Source organism: Haliotis cracherodii, unplaced genomic scaffold (genome assembly GCF_022045235.1).
Source record: "Haliotis cracherodii isolate W230 unplaced genomic scaffold, xgHalCrac1.p SCAF_4, whole genome shotgun sequence".
In the NCBI taxonomy this organism is placed as follows: domain Eukaryota; kingdom Metazoa; phylum Mollusca; class Gastropoda; order Lepetellida; family Haliotidae; genus Haliotis; species Haliotis cracherodii.
Genome location: NW_027266297.1, coordinates 44,367,777 through 44,384,032, shown reverse-complemented (window position 1 = coordinate 44,384,032; position 16,256 = coordinate 44,367,777). Strand labels below are relative to the sequence as shown.

Below are 16,256 nucleotides of genomic sequence, written 5' to 3'. Positions count from 1 at the left end.
TGATGTCTAAGTCACATACTCAACTCATTATTTGTTTAAGGGTATAGTCTTTAGGCTTCAAGTAAGACATATTCTTGTAGAAAATGTTACAAAAATGTACCAAATTTTACTTTGTAATATTTCGTTAAACTCGACTCTGTCTCTGTATGATCTCGGGCACTTATCCTCACTTCGTGCAAAATACTACTGACTACTAAAGATCAATACAAATTACACCCTAGCTTTGCTGCTGCAAAATTCATTTGTCAACATTTGCCTTGACCTTTAGCAGCAATCTAACCTTTGAGAAAAGGCACTTGAGACAGTTAAGATTGTTTGTGTTTAGATTCATACTGCATGTTATGTTATTTCTCAAGATTAATTGTTGCAATATCATATTTTGCATCTAGCAGCATCTTCATCATCATGGGTGTATATATTGATTAACATATGTGATAAATTGTTCAAGGAAACTTGTGTTATAAGGGAAAGTGCAAATAAGTCATTAACTTGTAATAGTAGTTATCAACACATTCAGATATGAGTTCTATGTCAATCATTAGGTGTGATAAGCAAAAAAAGTCTTAGAATTACACATTGTTGGATGTGAAACAGCAGACCAACTTTAGAGTCAGACAGTATTGACCACTGATCTGTTTTGTCCATCTACCATGCAAAGAACATCCTAGAGCTCCTGGTGTGCCCAGCTTCTTTCTGGTAAAATAGACTGACCAGGATGTCAAATATTCATGACTTGACCGGGCTAGGAAGCCAGCGTGCTTGCTGGGGCAGATTGAGACAGCATAAACAATGACTAAATCAATGGCCCAAATGACCACCAAGGAGGGGAGAAAACACGCATGTACAAGAAAATATAATAGCAAGTGGACGCATGGTGATTGAAACACCAACACAGGGCAGGCGGGCTACTCAGGATATTAAACTATGCTATGCGGCTGGAATTTCATGTCCACCGAGGGTTGAGAGTTGAATTATTGCAGACATGGACCACCAGAGGGTGTTCTGTATGGCTATACATGTAGAGAGGGATGTCTGCTTGACCATAAACAACAATATTTTATGTTCTCCAGGAATATGTTTGCATAATTTGGGAGGAACAGGTCTGCTCGGATGCCATAAAGGATCAGCTTTGAAAATAAGTACTTAGCTATAGTGGGTTTCCACTTGTGTTGTTGACATAGTAGATTATCACTGGCATTTTGCGCATTTTCTTTGGTGTTTTTCTATTCTGTGTTGGTTCCTTCTGTTGTGAATAAGTTACTACTGGTATCTTGGTGGTGGGCAAGTGGTGGTATTTTCAGTAGTGTGTTACTCTGGGTATCTTGGTGGTGAGGACATGTTGGTATCTTCAGTAGTGTGTTATTACTGGTATCCTGGTGGTGGGAAAGTGGTGGTATCTTCAGTAACGTGTTACTACTGGTATCTTGGTGGTGGGGACATGTTGGTATCTTCAGTAGTGTCTTATTAATGGTATCTTGGTGGTGGGCAAGTGGTGGTATCGTTTGTATCAGGTCACTTCTGGTATCTTGTTGGTGGGGACATGTTGGTATCTTCAGTAGTGTGTTACTTTGGGTATCTTGGTGGTGGGGGCATGTTGGTATCTTCAGTAGTGTGTTGCTTCTGGTATCTTGGTGGTGGGCAAGTGGTGGTATCTTCAGCAGTGAGTTGTTTCTGGTATCTTGGTGGTGGGCAAGTGTTGGTATCTTCAGTAGTGTGTTGCTTCTGTTATCTTGGTGGTGGGCAAGTGATGGTATCTTCAGTATTGTGTTACCTCTGGTATCTTGTTGGTGGGGAAATGTTGGTATTTGCAGTAGAGGTAGTGGGTTACTGATATTATGTTTGGCAGTGCACGGTTGCTATATAGTGAAATATAACTAGCTATCTTCCTTTCTGCTTAAAATGTCCACCATTGCTGTGGTACAATAGTTGCCACAAGAGTAGTATGGTAACTTAAAGATTAAGGTATGGACATATCATTAGATTTTCTCTCTTTATGGTACTGTTTGTTAGCTTTTAGTTAGTGTTTTCTTCAACATGTTATCGCAAAAATCTTCATAAGACCTCACTCATTCTCCCGAAACACACCCAGGCTGAATTCTGTGCCCATCTGTCTGCCATTCAAAAATGTCTTTGTACATTTTGAATTGTAGATACTGTTCATGTGTTTCACCATAGACAACGTCATGTGTGAGGTTTGTTGTCCATGGCAAGTGTCCGTTATACTGGTATCGTGAATAATATGTTTAATCAATCAGTTGATCAATCAAGGTTTCTTTTGACTTAAAAGGTTATACATGTATGAAAAATATGTGTTACACTGTTATTTCCAACAATATTTAATTATTTAAACAGAGAGCTGCAAACAATGATCAATCATAATTCACTAATGGGTCATTCACAAAATTGTGATGGTCGATGATGATTCTTAACTCTCTAGACAAAGCCCTAAAGTGCAGTCTGCTTGTGCCAAACACTTTGGAGTTTACTAGCCCAAACTTGTCTTTTGGAGACCTATTCACAATATTCTAGTCTTACCCAATAGACTACTGGACTTACTAATTTCTTCGAAGCCACTGGACTGATGAGCCTGAAGCTTCATTCATTTTTCATTCAAGACACATTTATCAATGAACCATGTGTGCTTGTGATAGCATACAAATTTAAACAAGTGCAGTATGTAGTACATTTTTCACTCGTGCTAAAATTTTTGGCTTATAAACACAAATCGTCTCATTTTACAAAAATGGATATGACCAAAACCCATGCAACAAGCCAAATTGGAACACCCCAAATACTTGTTAATACTTTGTTGATGCGAGTATCAAATTGCTCATTGCAATCACTCAAGACATTGACTAGGATGGCAGTCCACTGATGATGAAGTCTGAATAGACGTTCAGTATGCAAACAGCTGTAGAATAAGAACTACTTTGTTTATGCTGTCAATAATTCAACAACAACATATCATATGCTCGTACCTTGTGGGAATATTTTAAACCTTTCACATGAGTTAAGAGTGATCAATATTAGATATAAGGCCACATAAAATTAATATTGGACAGTTTCATTCAAATATTTTATTAATCTGATAAGGAAGTCATTTTATTTCTTTTTATGAAATATTTTAAACAAACAGTTCAAGACATCTGTGTATATAAACTGTTGATGGATGTAACTCATTGAAACATGAATGTTTGGTTGGAATATGTATGTGGTCTATTTTATCAAGTGAAGAAAGAATGCAACACATGGTATTTTCCTTGACTTCAGGCACTAATGAATCAATACAATTTCTTTCAGATTGATGAAAATATTTAAAAGTGTTCCTGGAAATACACTTAAATCGTATTCATCTACAAATGCAATATGTATGTGCAATATAGGGTGTGAACTGGTGGTTTTTTTCACACTTTTTGTCCCCCGCCGCGTGAAAGCGCGAAGCGGGGGATATAGTATTCACGACCGTCCGTAGGTCCGTCCGTACGTCACACCTGTTTGTTGCCACGATATCTCAAGAACTAATCACTGGATTGTCTTCATATTTGGAACTATGGTGTATATACAGACTCCGCAGACACCAGTCGGTTTTGGTGACCTTGACCTCATTTTCAAGGTCACAGCAGGCAAATCTGCTTTTGGAGTTAGAAAACGGTGTTGCCGCGATATCTCAAGAACTAAACACTGGATTGTCTTCATATTTGGAACTATGGTGTATATACAGACTCCGCAGACACCAGTCGGTTTTGGTGACCTTGACCCCATTTTCAAGGTCACAGCAGGCAAATCTGCTTTTGGAGTTGGAAAACTGTGTTGCCGCTATATCTCAAGAACTAATCTCTGGATTGTCTTCATATTTGGAACTATGGTGTATATACAGACACCGCGGACACCAGTCGGTTTTGGTGACCTTGACCCCATTTTCAAGGTCACAGCCGGCAAATCTGCTTTTGGAGTTGGAAAACGGTGTTGCCGCTATATCTCAAGAACTAATCGCAGGATTGTCTTCATATATGGATCTATGGTGTATATACAGACACCAGTCAGTTTTGGTGACCTTGACCCCATTTTCAAGGTCACAGCAGGCAAATCTGCTTTTGGAGTTGGAAAACGGTGTAGCCGCGATATCTCAAGAACTAATCTCTAGATTGTCTTCATATTTGGTACTATGGTGTATATACTGGCGGGGGACATTTCGTCACTTTGTGACAAATACTTGTTATTTTCACATTGATTTAATAGTTTATATATCAATCATCAGACTGAAATAAATATGCTTTGAAACCTGTGTTGTTTACACCCGATAAATATGTTCAAGAAAGGTTTGATTTAAGATTCATGTAAGATTGATACAAAATATTCATCAATATATGTTTCATCTATGGTTTTCAGCCATAGTGAAACATCATTTAGTATGTTTTATGTGCTGACATGCTACCTAACATAAGGGGGACAGTTTCATTAATAATGTATGATGTGAAAATACACAGGAAACAGAGTCGGTGAATGAGTTGTATTTTATGCATCCTTGATCAGTATTTCAGTTACATCACTGTGTCAACTTGATGTAGGAGGAGAGTTTAATGATTCTGGTTTTAGATGTTGAAGACTTCGGTGAAATCCATGAAGATGGGTATGGTGCTGACAAACCAAGAATAACAATCATGATAATCAGGGCTAGTCAGGGAGTCGTTTGAATCATGAGAATAGCCACAAGATAAATCATGGGCACACAACATAGAATTTGGTCACCTTGGTGATGTGACCTTCCCTAACGTCTGGCTCTGTTTTCATTACACACCTCTAGGGCTGTAACTTTGTCACGATGCAATACATATGTCGATAGTAAGGTCACCATACGATACAGGAATACTTGACACTTGCCATGCTAGGTGACATATTCAATCATCAAAGGGAATGGATAGAAGCCCAACCAAAACTTATTTAGTAGATTTGAGCTAATGCAAAAAGGGCTTTAGATTTCATTTAGATAAAAGAAGAACATTGTATTTTCTTTTTTAATTTTCACAAAATTTCACCTTTGACATTTGTGTTTGTATATATGACAAACTATTGTGATGCACAACAGAGTTAGTGAATCATTTTACCCTTCTTGAGACAGGTATGCTACTGACAGGCCACTGAGAACATTCAGGGGTATATGTTATTTGAACCAGTGATCAAATGATCAGTGTTGTGGGACTTGAACCAATGATCAACTTGTAATCAATGATGTGGGATTTCAACCAATGATCAATGATATGGGATTTCAACCTGTGATCAAATGATCAGTGTTGTGGGATTTGAACCGATGATCAACTGACGAATGATGTAGGATTTCAACTAGTGATCAATGAAGTGGGACTTCAACCAATGATCAGTGAAGAGGGTTTTTAACCAATGATCAATGAAGTGGGATTTCAACCAATGATCAAATGATTTGGATCTGAAGCTGTGATCAAATGATCAATGAAGTGGGATTTCAACCAGTAGTCAATGATGTAGGATTTGAACTAGTGATCAAATGATCGATGATGTGGGATTTAAACCAATGGTCAAATGATCAGTGAAGTGGAATTTAAACCAATGATCAATGATGTGGAATTTCAACCAATGATTATATGATCAATGATGTGGGATTTCAACCACTCTGCATGGAGAATTGTGGCAACCCCATTGTGACCACACTGCTGATGTGGCTTTGTTTAGTACATATATCCTGTATTCATATGTGCAATTATTTTACTTTTATGCTTGTTGTACTTGTGTTTATGCTGTTGTGCCAAGTATGGCATAACTTGAAAGGTGAAAGAGTGACCCTGTATCCCATCACTGTAGATATACTGGTACCATCATACATAGGTAATGATGCAGCCAACTTCATCACATCTCTTAAACATATCCTAATATCATACTTGTTAATCAGAGAAATTATGTATGTAATGTGAATACACCTTGCAAATGCCTCCATCACATATATAAGCTGACTTTTCCCATTTCATGTATTCATATTTGATAGCTTTATTTGTAATATGTCTCTCTTGCAAGGAAATATTTTGTCATTTTAGGCATGATTATGTAGGTTTAGGAAAACCCTATTAACTGACAATTAAGTCCAAGCTGTTGCCTCTAGTTTATAAATCTGCCTACAGTCCTGCCGATAGCATAATCACATCGGAGAGAAAATAAAACTGATTATTATCGGGGATAAATATCCGTTTTTATACTAGTTCATAAAAGACGGAAATGAATATGGTCTAATTATGAGCTTTGTTTTGTTGAAACTCCAGACGTCTGAAGCAGGATAAAAGATAAAAGTGTTGATTGAAGATAATAAAATCAGAAAAGCTGGATGTTGTTCTTGTCTAGACAAAAGAGAAGTAAAAGACATATTACTCAAAAGAACTTAAGGGTCAAATGAATTTTCAATGGTGTTTGGAATATGAAGAATCAGTTTCTTTGATGTTTGTGGCTGAAATTCAACAAGTAGAAAATGGTCATATTGCAGTGTGGCCAGAGTTTCTATTTCAGGTCTGTTTGGAAGGATGGACTTCAGAAGGCAGGAAATAAATCCAAGGTTCGGAATCAATGAAAATATTTAGCAGTCATCTGACTTAGGAACTGTTTTTATCAGCACTGTCTCTACTTGTTTGACAGTCGAGATCAACAAGCATTGATTATTCGTGGACAGAGAGAGTTGTATTGTGTTGATATTCTTGCGATATCATTTCATTGCAAGGACCATAACATTATCGGTAAAAATAAGTGAAGTGGAATTTCTCACACATTTAGCGGCCTTCTCATTTTATGACCTTGGCACTGTCATTCACTTCCATTGTGTGTCAGTGTCCAGTTTGTTGTGCTGCTGTTATTATATTTATCAAATTTTGAATGTCAGGAAATATTTTCTATACATTTTGTAAGATAGTTGATCTGAATAATGAAAATATATTTGTGACCTTTTAGAGATAGATATATTTAAAACCCTATGCTGTAAGGAATGAGAAAGGAAACATTGAAATGTATGTGTCAGTGCATGCATTGTCTGAACTTGTCTGATGCCTCTTGAAAAATTAAATTGATGAAAAAGCTTCTTGTTTATCAACAGGATTAATCTTGTTCATGACATTGTGTTTATGTAACTATTCAAGGTCAAATGTTAAAACTGATTTCTTAGTGTCATATCTGAAAACACTAAGTTCCTTGATATATTCTTAATGTTTCATAGCTGTGTAAACGTGATTGATAACCCTGATGCTGTAGGAATGGCACTATGTACAGCCATGAAAAGTGATCAGCCAACCATTAAGCAATCACTGTCATATTGCAATGTTTCCCACACAACCTTGCACATAGGTTACTGTCATTCTAGTGCTCTTGATGAGTATCTCTTGTTTACACCTTGGTAATATTCCAGTAGTGGCCTGAAAGATAACCTGAGTCTATGTCATACAGACCAATGGTTGACTGCATGAGCAACAATCTATACAAACTGGGTACAACGATACACAAGCATGCAGGTGACACATTGTAACCAACTGAACACCATGTGTTAGCTTTTATTGGAAGTGTATGGATCTGTCCTGGAATTTACATGGGCTTTTGAACTATACTTAGGTTTATTTATAATTGTAGTTTCTTCAAATGTAAAGTAGTATTGAGATTCTGCAGATACTTAATACCAAGCATTAGCTCCACTGGTAATGGACCAGCAGAGTTAATATGATCATGGGTTGTCTGTGGTCATTTTCTTGTTTTGATGGAGCACAGCTAGTTTTGTCAACATATGTGTAAAATTGTGTGCTATAGTTGGTCACTGGGCCTCGAAATGCTGCCCTCCAGAGATGAGTTCTGTATTTTGGCTGTGATTCTTAGTTTAAAATTAAGTATTTGAGGCTCTGGTTTATCATGATCTCAGGAACAGCAATCCATTTCAAACAAACCTGTTGACCTACATTACAAAGCTTTCATTGCTCGATAAGAGGTTACTTCAATAAAAATAAATGGATTGAGAATCTGCAGAGATAGTTGGTTTGATGAAATGATGGAAGTTCATTTCCATGTTCTTGATCAGTTGCAAGAGAATATCCCTGATCCAGCTATAAGACAGGGTCCTTTGTAAACCTTTGAGTATGGACTTAAGTAGGGCTCTCATTTAACTCACCTTGTTGTTTAGTTGATTGTCAGCTCTTTCACATAGAACCAACTGTATAATGACATTTTGATATAATTTCTTTATTTCATCCCTTCTTTCATCAGAACCAAAATTTCAAAGATTTGATATTTGTTAGTCAACAATGCCTGTGGAGCCCCTCATTTGGTATGTTTACAATCTATAAAATCAATATACATAGAGCTTTATTGAAACCATGCACTACTGTGATTACAAACATACACTTGCTTACATAATGAATAGATAACTTTCTGATTTAAAAGCTTTCCTTTCATCATATTTGTTCATGTAAAACGACAATAAATTATTGATCGCAAATGCACCTACTAGTTTGATTGAAAGTGAACTATTATTCCCAATGAAGTTTTGATTATAAAATGGAAGACAGAGTAATTATGAGATCAATTTTGATTCCAATGAAGCACTGAATGACTCTCAAATTATCCGAGGAGTATATTATCTATGGCAGCTCCAGGGAAAACGGTCCATTTAAATGGGGTTTGATCTGTCATCACCTGATATGAAATGGAAATTTACCTGCCAAAGCCGATTGATATCTGTAATCAACAAGATAATCATTTATTTCATTTTACACCCCAAGTTATAATTTCAATCTAGTTGAAGAATCACCCATGTTGAGAACAGGAGTCATTACGGTTCTGGCTTCTCATTGGATGTTGGAAGTGGAAGAAAAATTCAGAAATATCCTCTCTTGGGAGAAATTGTTTGTTCGTTATGGCATGTATACAGATATCATCTTTGATTGTTGAAATAAAAAAATTACAATTTTCACTTCCTGAAAATAGAAAATGTAGCAAATCAAATTTAAGATCTTCTTTGTGGGAGTTATCAATCGCAGTCAGTAACATCAAAGGTATTTGAATTGGCAAAGTTGCCGTCGTTCCTTTTAGATGCCGGTCAAGTGGATTACGTTCAATCGCGATAAATGAAATAATTGAAAGAAACAACACTGATGTGATCGTAATCGGAGTGTATTTTCGAAGCCATGCAGTATAAAATGAAGATTATGAAATTTTCATGAATTGAAGTGTTAGAAATGCAATAACTTATATGATTCCACAAGCTCAAGACGTTTGTGTTTATTTCGTATTGAGAGTTTTCTAGCGCATTCTGAATTAATGCCCTTTTATGTCACAGGATGTAATCGCTTTCAAATTGAACCCATGGATATTATCTTATTTTGATGTTCAGTCTAATGGAAAGATGAAGGAATTTAAATGCTTTAGATGTTGAAATATTGGGTGTGAAATTCGATTGAAATAAATTTGCTATTCAGAGCTTTTTCTAGCTAAACTGTGGCCTCACTTAAAATGGTTTGATAAATTTGAAAATTATTTCTGGCAGACATCAGTGAAATTGATTAATTATAATGATGTACAACATAAACTCCATTTTAGCAGTAGGGAAGAGAAAGGCATGCTGGAAATGAGCTGTGAGAGTGTTTTTATGTCCCATGTGTTATGAATAGTTTTTCAGTGCGAGGAAATTGAACATTTTGAAATAATTGAGGAATAAACTGTCTGTGACCCAGACAGCTAGTTTGGTAGTCGATATAATTGCGGAAAGTTCATCCATGCAATAAATAAAAATGTAAATTACAGTGCGAACACACCAGCAGACAAAGCTTTCTGAAGCTGATTAACCAAAACACAGGCTGTAAATGAAAGCTGAGGTATTTCAACAGATTAATCTTCAAGAATTTCTCTGCGTTCTTAAAATCTTACTGGTATGCATTCTTCTCATAAGTGAAATATTGGAACTGATTTGTGCAATCTTGGCGTCTGAGTATTTATTCAAGAGATGTAGCAGTCTGGGGACGTGACCTGAATTTTGATGAAGTTTAATGCAATGATTATTATTTATCTTATTTGATGAACTGGGCATCACATCTAAAGGATACAGATCCTGTTTAAGCTGAAGAGTGTTATTGATTATTACCTTGATCATTTACTTTACTGTTACTTGGGAGTTCGTTTCTCGAAACATGTAAACTACCTGCAAGTTAAAGGGTTGGGAGATGATACAAAGGGGATGAAACAATTGCTTGCTATTTGATAAGCTATGGATGAGAATCTTGAAACATGAAACAGTTATACAGTAAACCATGTTCGTAATGAACACTTTTATAAAGAACTGACGGAGATAAAATGAACATTTAGTCCCAACCATTTGTTATATATGTATATATATGCCGTACATATGCTTATAACGATCTACGGTTATAGCAATTAAAATTAGTGGTCCCTATGAGTTTGTTATAACTGTACTTTACTGTATATATTTCCTATCTTGTTTGGGAAATATGGCTTCACAAAAGGTGAATATGAGTATTCCTTGATTGTGTTGACCACAATTTAGCTGACTGAACTTGGCAGCTTTTACAAGTCTTGTTTATTCGGGTGGTCAAATGTTCTGCTGCAGTTATTTTTCAAGCATGTTTCATCATGTAAATAGAGGCTTGATAAAAGTAATGTATTGTAATTTGTTATTTTGAGGTTCATTGTTGGGGACTTTAGCAGGCTAGCTAGGAATAAGACAGATCCCTGTTTGAAGTTAAGTGTATATTGCCATGTTGTGTTATAGATAGTGTGGAAGAGGCAGAAGGACAGCAGGCAGCCGACTCCACCTCTCAGACTGGGGAGGAGCAGGAGGGGGAGGACAGGTGAGCTGTTTGGTAGAGGAGCAGTCAATGTTGTTTACACTGACTGCAATTAGCAATGTTCCTGCTACATCTTGGCAGCCTGTAGTTAATCAGATCCTGTAAACCAGTGGTTGTGGCATGAGCAACACTCCACACTGCTAGGACAAGCTGACACACTATTCAGGTCATGCAGTGCAACCACCCGATCCGCATCAGATCTAATGGCAAGCATGGGTCAGGATCTGAAACATTTGTTATATCTGGATTTTGACACTTATATAGCAATGTGCATGCATGTGTGTGTTGCTGCTTGTACTAGTCCAGACTGATGCCGATTTATAGTGTTAGCCCACTGAGATACCATGCCACGGTTGAACATGAAAAACTCCACTCAGACACAGTATACTGACTCTGAACCGACCGACTTGTTTTAGCCCCTTAATGATGAGCGCAAGACAGGGTTACAACAAGCACCTCCTTTTAACGTCTTTTGGTATGACGTGGTCAGGGATCAAACATCAGTTATTGGTTTATAATGGTTTCTACTTAATCTGCTGAATCACATGGTATTTTTCTGCACTACATACAATACTTCTTTTCAAATTCACACCATATGAACATATGTATGAAGTACACATGCATTCCTAGATCATTGATACATCCAAGTTGTACATATAGTTAAAATTTTGCCTTGAACTTTATAATGTTGAGAAATGTTCTTATAAAATGTTTTGTATTGAATGAATGTTGTTATACGCTACACTAAATATCACACTCTTTTAGTCAGGCCCAACTCTCTACCCATGGTTGAATGCATGAGCAATATTCCATGTGATTGGGGCACATTGACACAAAATCATTCTGGAGACGACCCTTTCTTCTCTCCCCCCCACCCCCCCCACCCCCCCACCCCACAATTCCTAGTAGGACAAAACTTTGTGAAATTCTGAAGTTAATTAATTTTATTTTTAACACCCATACCCACTGAAAACTAAATTTCACAAACACTGAAAATTGTTTGCTACATCCACCATCACAACAGTGGGTGGAACAGCCTACATTACAGGATTGCAGTATTAAACTTCAAACATTAAATGACTGTGATCACATTACTGCTTTCATTACATGCTTTCTGAAGCATGTTATCATGAATTGTAATTAATATAAGTAGACACACCAAGTAAACTTCAAATCCAAAAACAGTGTTGTTGTTAAAACATGATTACTTAATTCCAGACAGTTTTAAAAATGTCATGGCTGTTGCAGCTGCCATGTTGAAATTGACATTTTAGCCCATTACACTGCCTTTAGTGGATGTATCAATACATAATTGATAGTATTTGTTTCTTACAAGTCCAGTTTACTAGGAGATAATGAAGGTAGATAAGGCCACACCTTTTATTTTCACTTGTGCTACGGATCTGCTGACTGAATTTTGTTAAAAATGTATAAAAAGTCTCTCTATATGCAAGTCAAGTTCCTATAAAGGCCAAAATGAAAATGAAGGTATGTCATTGATATTAAGGATCCTATCAAATAAAGTTTCTTAATAAAACAGTTTCTGGACATCAAAGGCAAAAAAAGACTTCAAAATGGGTATGAATGTTCTACCTGTTTTTCTAGTTTGATCTTTATATTGCATATATTTGATCTATTATGTTTCAATCACCGAAGTTTTAGGTAGGCTTTAAAGTCTCATATTTTAGTTATGTTGTGTTTGAGTTGTTCTTAAGGTTTTTTTCCCCTTTCAACAGGGACAAGACTGGGGGAATGAAAGGTCTCTTAGTGGATGAGGAGCAGGTGAGTGTGATTCAATGTCCTAGTTCACTGTATTAGGTGGAAATTATTGGAATGTTATAGAGTATCATAGATTATTTAAATGACAGTTTGTTTTCATTGATCTGTTTGTTCCTAGATGGATATTGAAGAAGAATCAGAAGGTGAATGGAGAACACCTCCCCGAGATGAAGGAAGTGATCTGGAGGTGGATATGGAGGAACAGGAAGAAGGTGAAGAGGAAAAGGTGAAGGAAGAAGATGATATGGGGGAGGCAGAAGGATCTGCAGATGTTGACGGTGAAGGTAACAGTGAAGATCAGGAAGAAGATGGTGAGGAAGTGGAGGAAGAGGTTGAACTAGAATCAAATAAGAGCAAGGCTATCAGCCAGAGCAGCAGGGATCCTGAAGATTGGAAGAAGATCGCAGAGGTGACCGAGTCTCTGAAGCACAAGATGGTGGCTGCGGAGGCTGGTGACACCATCACACCTGTGCTGACAAAGAACCAGATGGAGCTGCTGGAACTGGAGATGAGAGCACGGGCTATCAAGGCCATGCTGAAGAAACACCAGAGCAAGAGTACACAGTGATAGTGTCTCTGTATTAACAACTTGCAGAAAGAGTCAAACATGCTCTTGTGTTTTACAACTCTGGACCATGCATGTGAAGAGTTCTGTCTCGGAAAACTGTCATGACCCTCACGAACAAAGTGTCACTGCCATTTCATCATATTGGAAGTGTGAGGATGGAAGATGAAGCGTGTCTGGTGCACTCATCACTCTTTGTCATATTTTGTGAATAAAATGATGGTATGCCAAAATGTCATGTTCCTTTTAAACATTGTTATGTGAAGACTGTCTGGGTTGTGGAATTAATTAGACTGGTATGTGATCAAGATATTTGTTTCTGCTGAAGTCAATTTCAGGTAGCAAATAATATGTCTTGCAAATATTCACTGTGATATTTACAGTATGAGTTGACTAGACTTTTGGAATTCAATTAGGTGTATTGATGTATAAACCATATATATACCTTGTTTCCTAATTTTTTTAAACAATTGAAAAGATATAATTTTTTTTCTTGTTTTCTAGTATTTTTAATTGTTTTCTAGTATTTTTAATTGTTTAGTGAGGGTTTCACGAGAATAAGATGGCAAGGAAAGTTCCAACAAGCAGGACTGAAAAATAGATGTTCACTGCATTGTATTCTAGTTGTAGATTATTGTTTGACATCACAGTTGAAAGGGGATGTAATTGAGATGGCATGTTTAAACTTTGCACTATCACAAATTCCTCCTTGCCCAAGAGTTTTGCCAGTAAACTGATACTTAAGATATGCTTACGAAAATATCCATTTATGTAAAGATAGTCAAACATATAATCACCAGTTTAAGATTTGAACAATTATACCTCACGCTCGTGCAGATGTCAATTCACCAATCAGTGATCTGATGCGATTCAAAACAATATCACAGTGGGAGCAAGTGTTTGAGAAGAAAGTCAATCGATCTTTGAATGTATCATGTGAAGGTTAACAGATCTCTGCTGACTCAAAAAGCAAAAGGTATTTGCTCCAGTTTTAATGTCACTTGTTTAACTTATTGTGCCACATTCTAACCAAAATTCAGTGATTTGTTAGGACAGGTATTATGTGTATACAGGTCTTTATTTTGTAACAAGTCCATTCAGAGAATAACTGTGAGTCCAAACTAAGTACCCTTGGCAGACAAATTGGTGAAAAAGGGTAATTTTGTTCAAAATTTTATGTTTTCTAATAAGTCCTTATTTTCATAAAAAGTATTGGGTATTTTAACATTTCATTCAATGCAAAATGTAAAACTAACCTTGCAGTTTTTATTGGTCCTGTTGTCAGTGAAATGCAACTCACCTCTGCAAAGATTAACATTAGTTATTACCATAACAACAAGTCTTGGAAAACTTTTTAAATCCAATTTGTTAGACCGCTTTACTGGTCTAGTGGTAGAGCGTCTGCCTGGAGAACGGAAGGTCATGGGTTCGATCCCCAGCCACATCATACCAAAAGACGAACTTTGGGCTTGGCATTAAGGTACTAAAACAAGGACTGGTCGGTTCAGAGTCAGTATACTGTGTATAAGTTGGGTATTCATGTGAAACTGCTGCATGGTATCTCAGTGGGTTAGCACTATAGAATTGGCAGTAGTCGTGACTAGTACAAGCCGCCACACACACATACACATGCATGCATGTCACTATATGAGTGCAATAATCTTGAATGCTAAGTTGTACCCCATTTCACCTCATCTCCAATTTTATGTCGGCCTCTGAGCAGGTCTAGATAAATCCATGCCATTATATGCATGTCGTCATCTAGTTCTGTATGATGGTTCATTATTATATCAATTACATTGAGAACTTTTGTGTTTGGAAACAATGTGTATTAGATGGGTACTAGCAATGCAACAAGCAGTGATCGGGCTGATCATGTTGAATCTTTTTCTGATGGTGTAGATCATTGGCATCCATTTTGTTTTACCATGATACTTCAGGGTAAGACATTGTTCATTCACTTTATCAGTCAATATATCACTCAATCATGTCATTATGATCATAATTTTATACAAGTCTTTTGGTTTCCATAGTGAAAAAATAACGTCTACCAAAGCTTCGATGATGACTTTATTACAATACATGAAAGTCCTATGTTTCTTTGTCCTCGCATTTTTCAATACTGCCTTCAGCATTTTTGAGAACAGGAAAACATAACGATCAGTTAAAACTGTTTGAAGTCCATTGGATATGTTTTTATCATCCATTGAAGTAAAGACAAGTGTTTGTAATTGTCTGTGGTTATCTTATACACTGCATGGCGTACATTCCAATAAAGAGTCTGTGATGTTGTTTTGGTGGCTGAAACAGCGCCAATATGTGTGTCTGGATGAAAACATGTCTAACATTCATAGGGTTTCATTTATAACGTTGTTTTCTCCCTGACTGAGGTTAATTTCTGATAAAGAAATCATTGTAACAGTTGATCTTAGATAAGTGCTAATCATATTCATATGAAATAAAGTATGATCATACAGTAAATATGCATTTATGTTTCATCTTTTTTTATGAATATTTACAAGTTGCTGAAACAAAATGTATGTTTTAAAAACGACTGATTGATACGGTTTCAGACCAAAATGTCTTATCTCTGGCACTGGAGACGAATACTGTATGAGATACACTTTTTGAGCATGTACATTGGATGTTACTTTCCTTCTCAAAGGTGACCCTGTAGGTCTTCTTTTGAAATGTACATGATATCAACATATCAAGAAGCAGATCTCCTTCATATAATGATACTAGTGTATTCACCATTCTGACAATGATAGGTTGAAATTTATTGTTGTCTATATATCATCTTTGTTTAACTTGCCCCTTGGGATATGTTTTATATTCATTAAAACTGTGAAAAAGTGTTTAAAAGTCAAAAGTGACTTTTGAATAATTCTTATATGTAAATTTGATGAATAAAAAGATCATATATTGATATGTATATTTTTATTTCATACAAGCCTATATTTCAGAAAGAAATTACAACAATGTATAATGTTTGAAGAGGCTGATACAGGACTGGCCAGATACATCACACAGATCTGGCACTGATAGACACACAAGCAGTG

At 36.4% G+C, this 16,256-nt stretch overlaps 1 protein-coding gene across 4 annotated transcripts in view; it reads left to right on the top strand.

Annotated features, from left to right (window-relative positions):
* The window catches only part of LOC139480106 (caspase activity and apoptosis inhibitor 1-like), a 228,642-nt gene extending 212,604 nt beyond the window's left edge, over positions 1–16,038 (top strand). For all 4 annotated transcript variants that reach the window (XM_071263132.1, XM_071263129.1, XM_071263130.1 and 1 more), the window contains 3 exons: positions 10,775–10,853; positions 12,587–12,632; positions 12,748–16,038. In XM_071263132.1, coding sequence (XP_071119233.1) covers positions 10,775–10,853; positions 12,587–12,632; positions 12,748–13,197 — 575 coding nt within the window. In that variant the 3' untranslated portion in view covers positions 13,198–16,038. The remainder of the gene's footprint in view (positions 1–10,774; positions 10,854–12,586; positions 12,633–12,747) is intronic.
* The last annotated feature ends 218 nt before the right edge of the window (positions 16,039–16,256 follow it).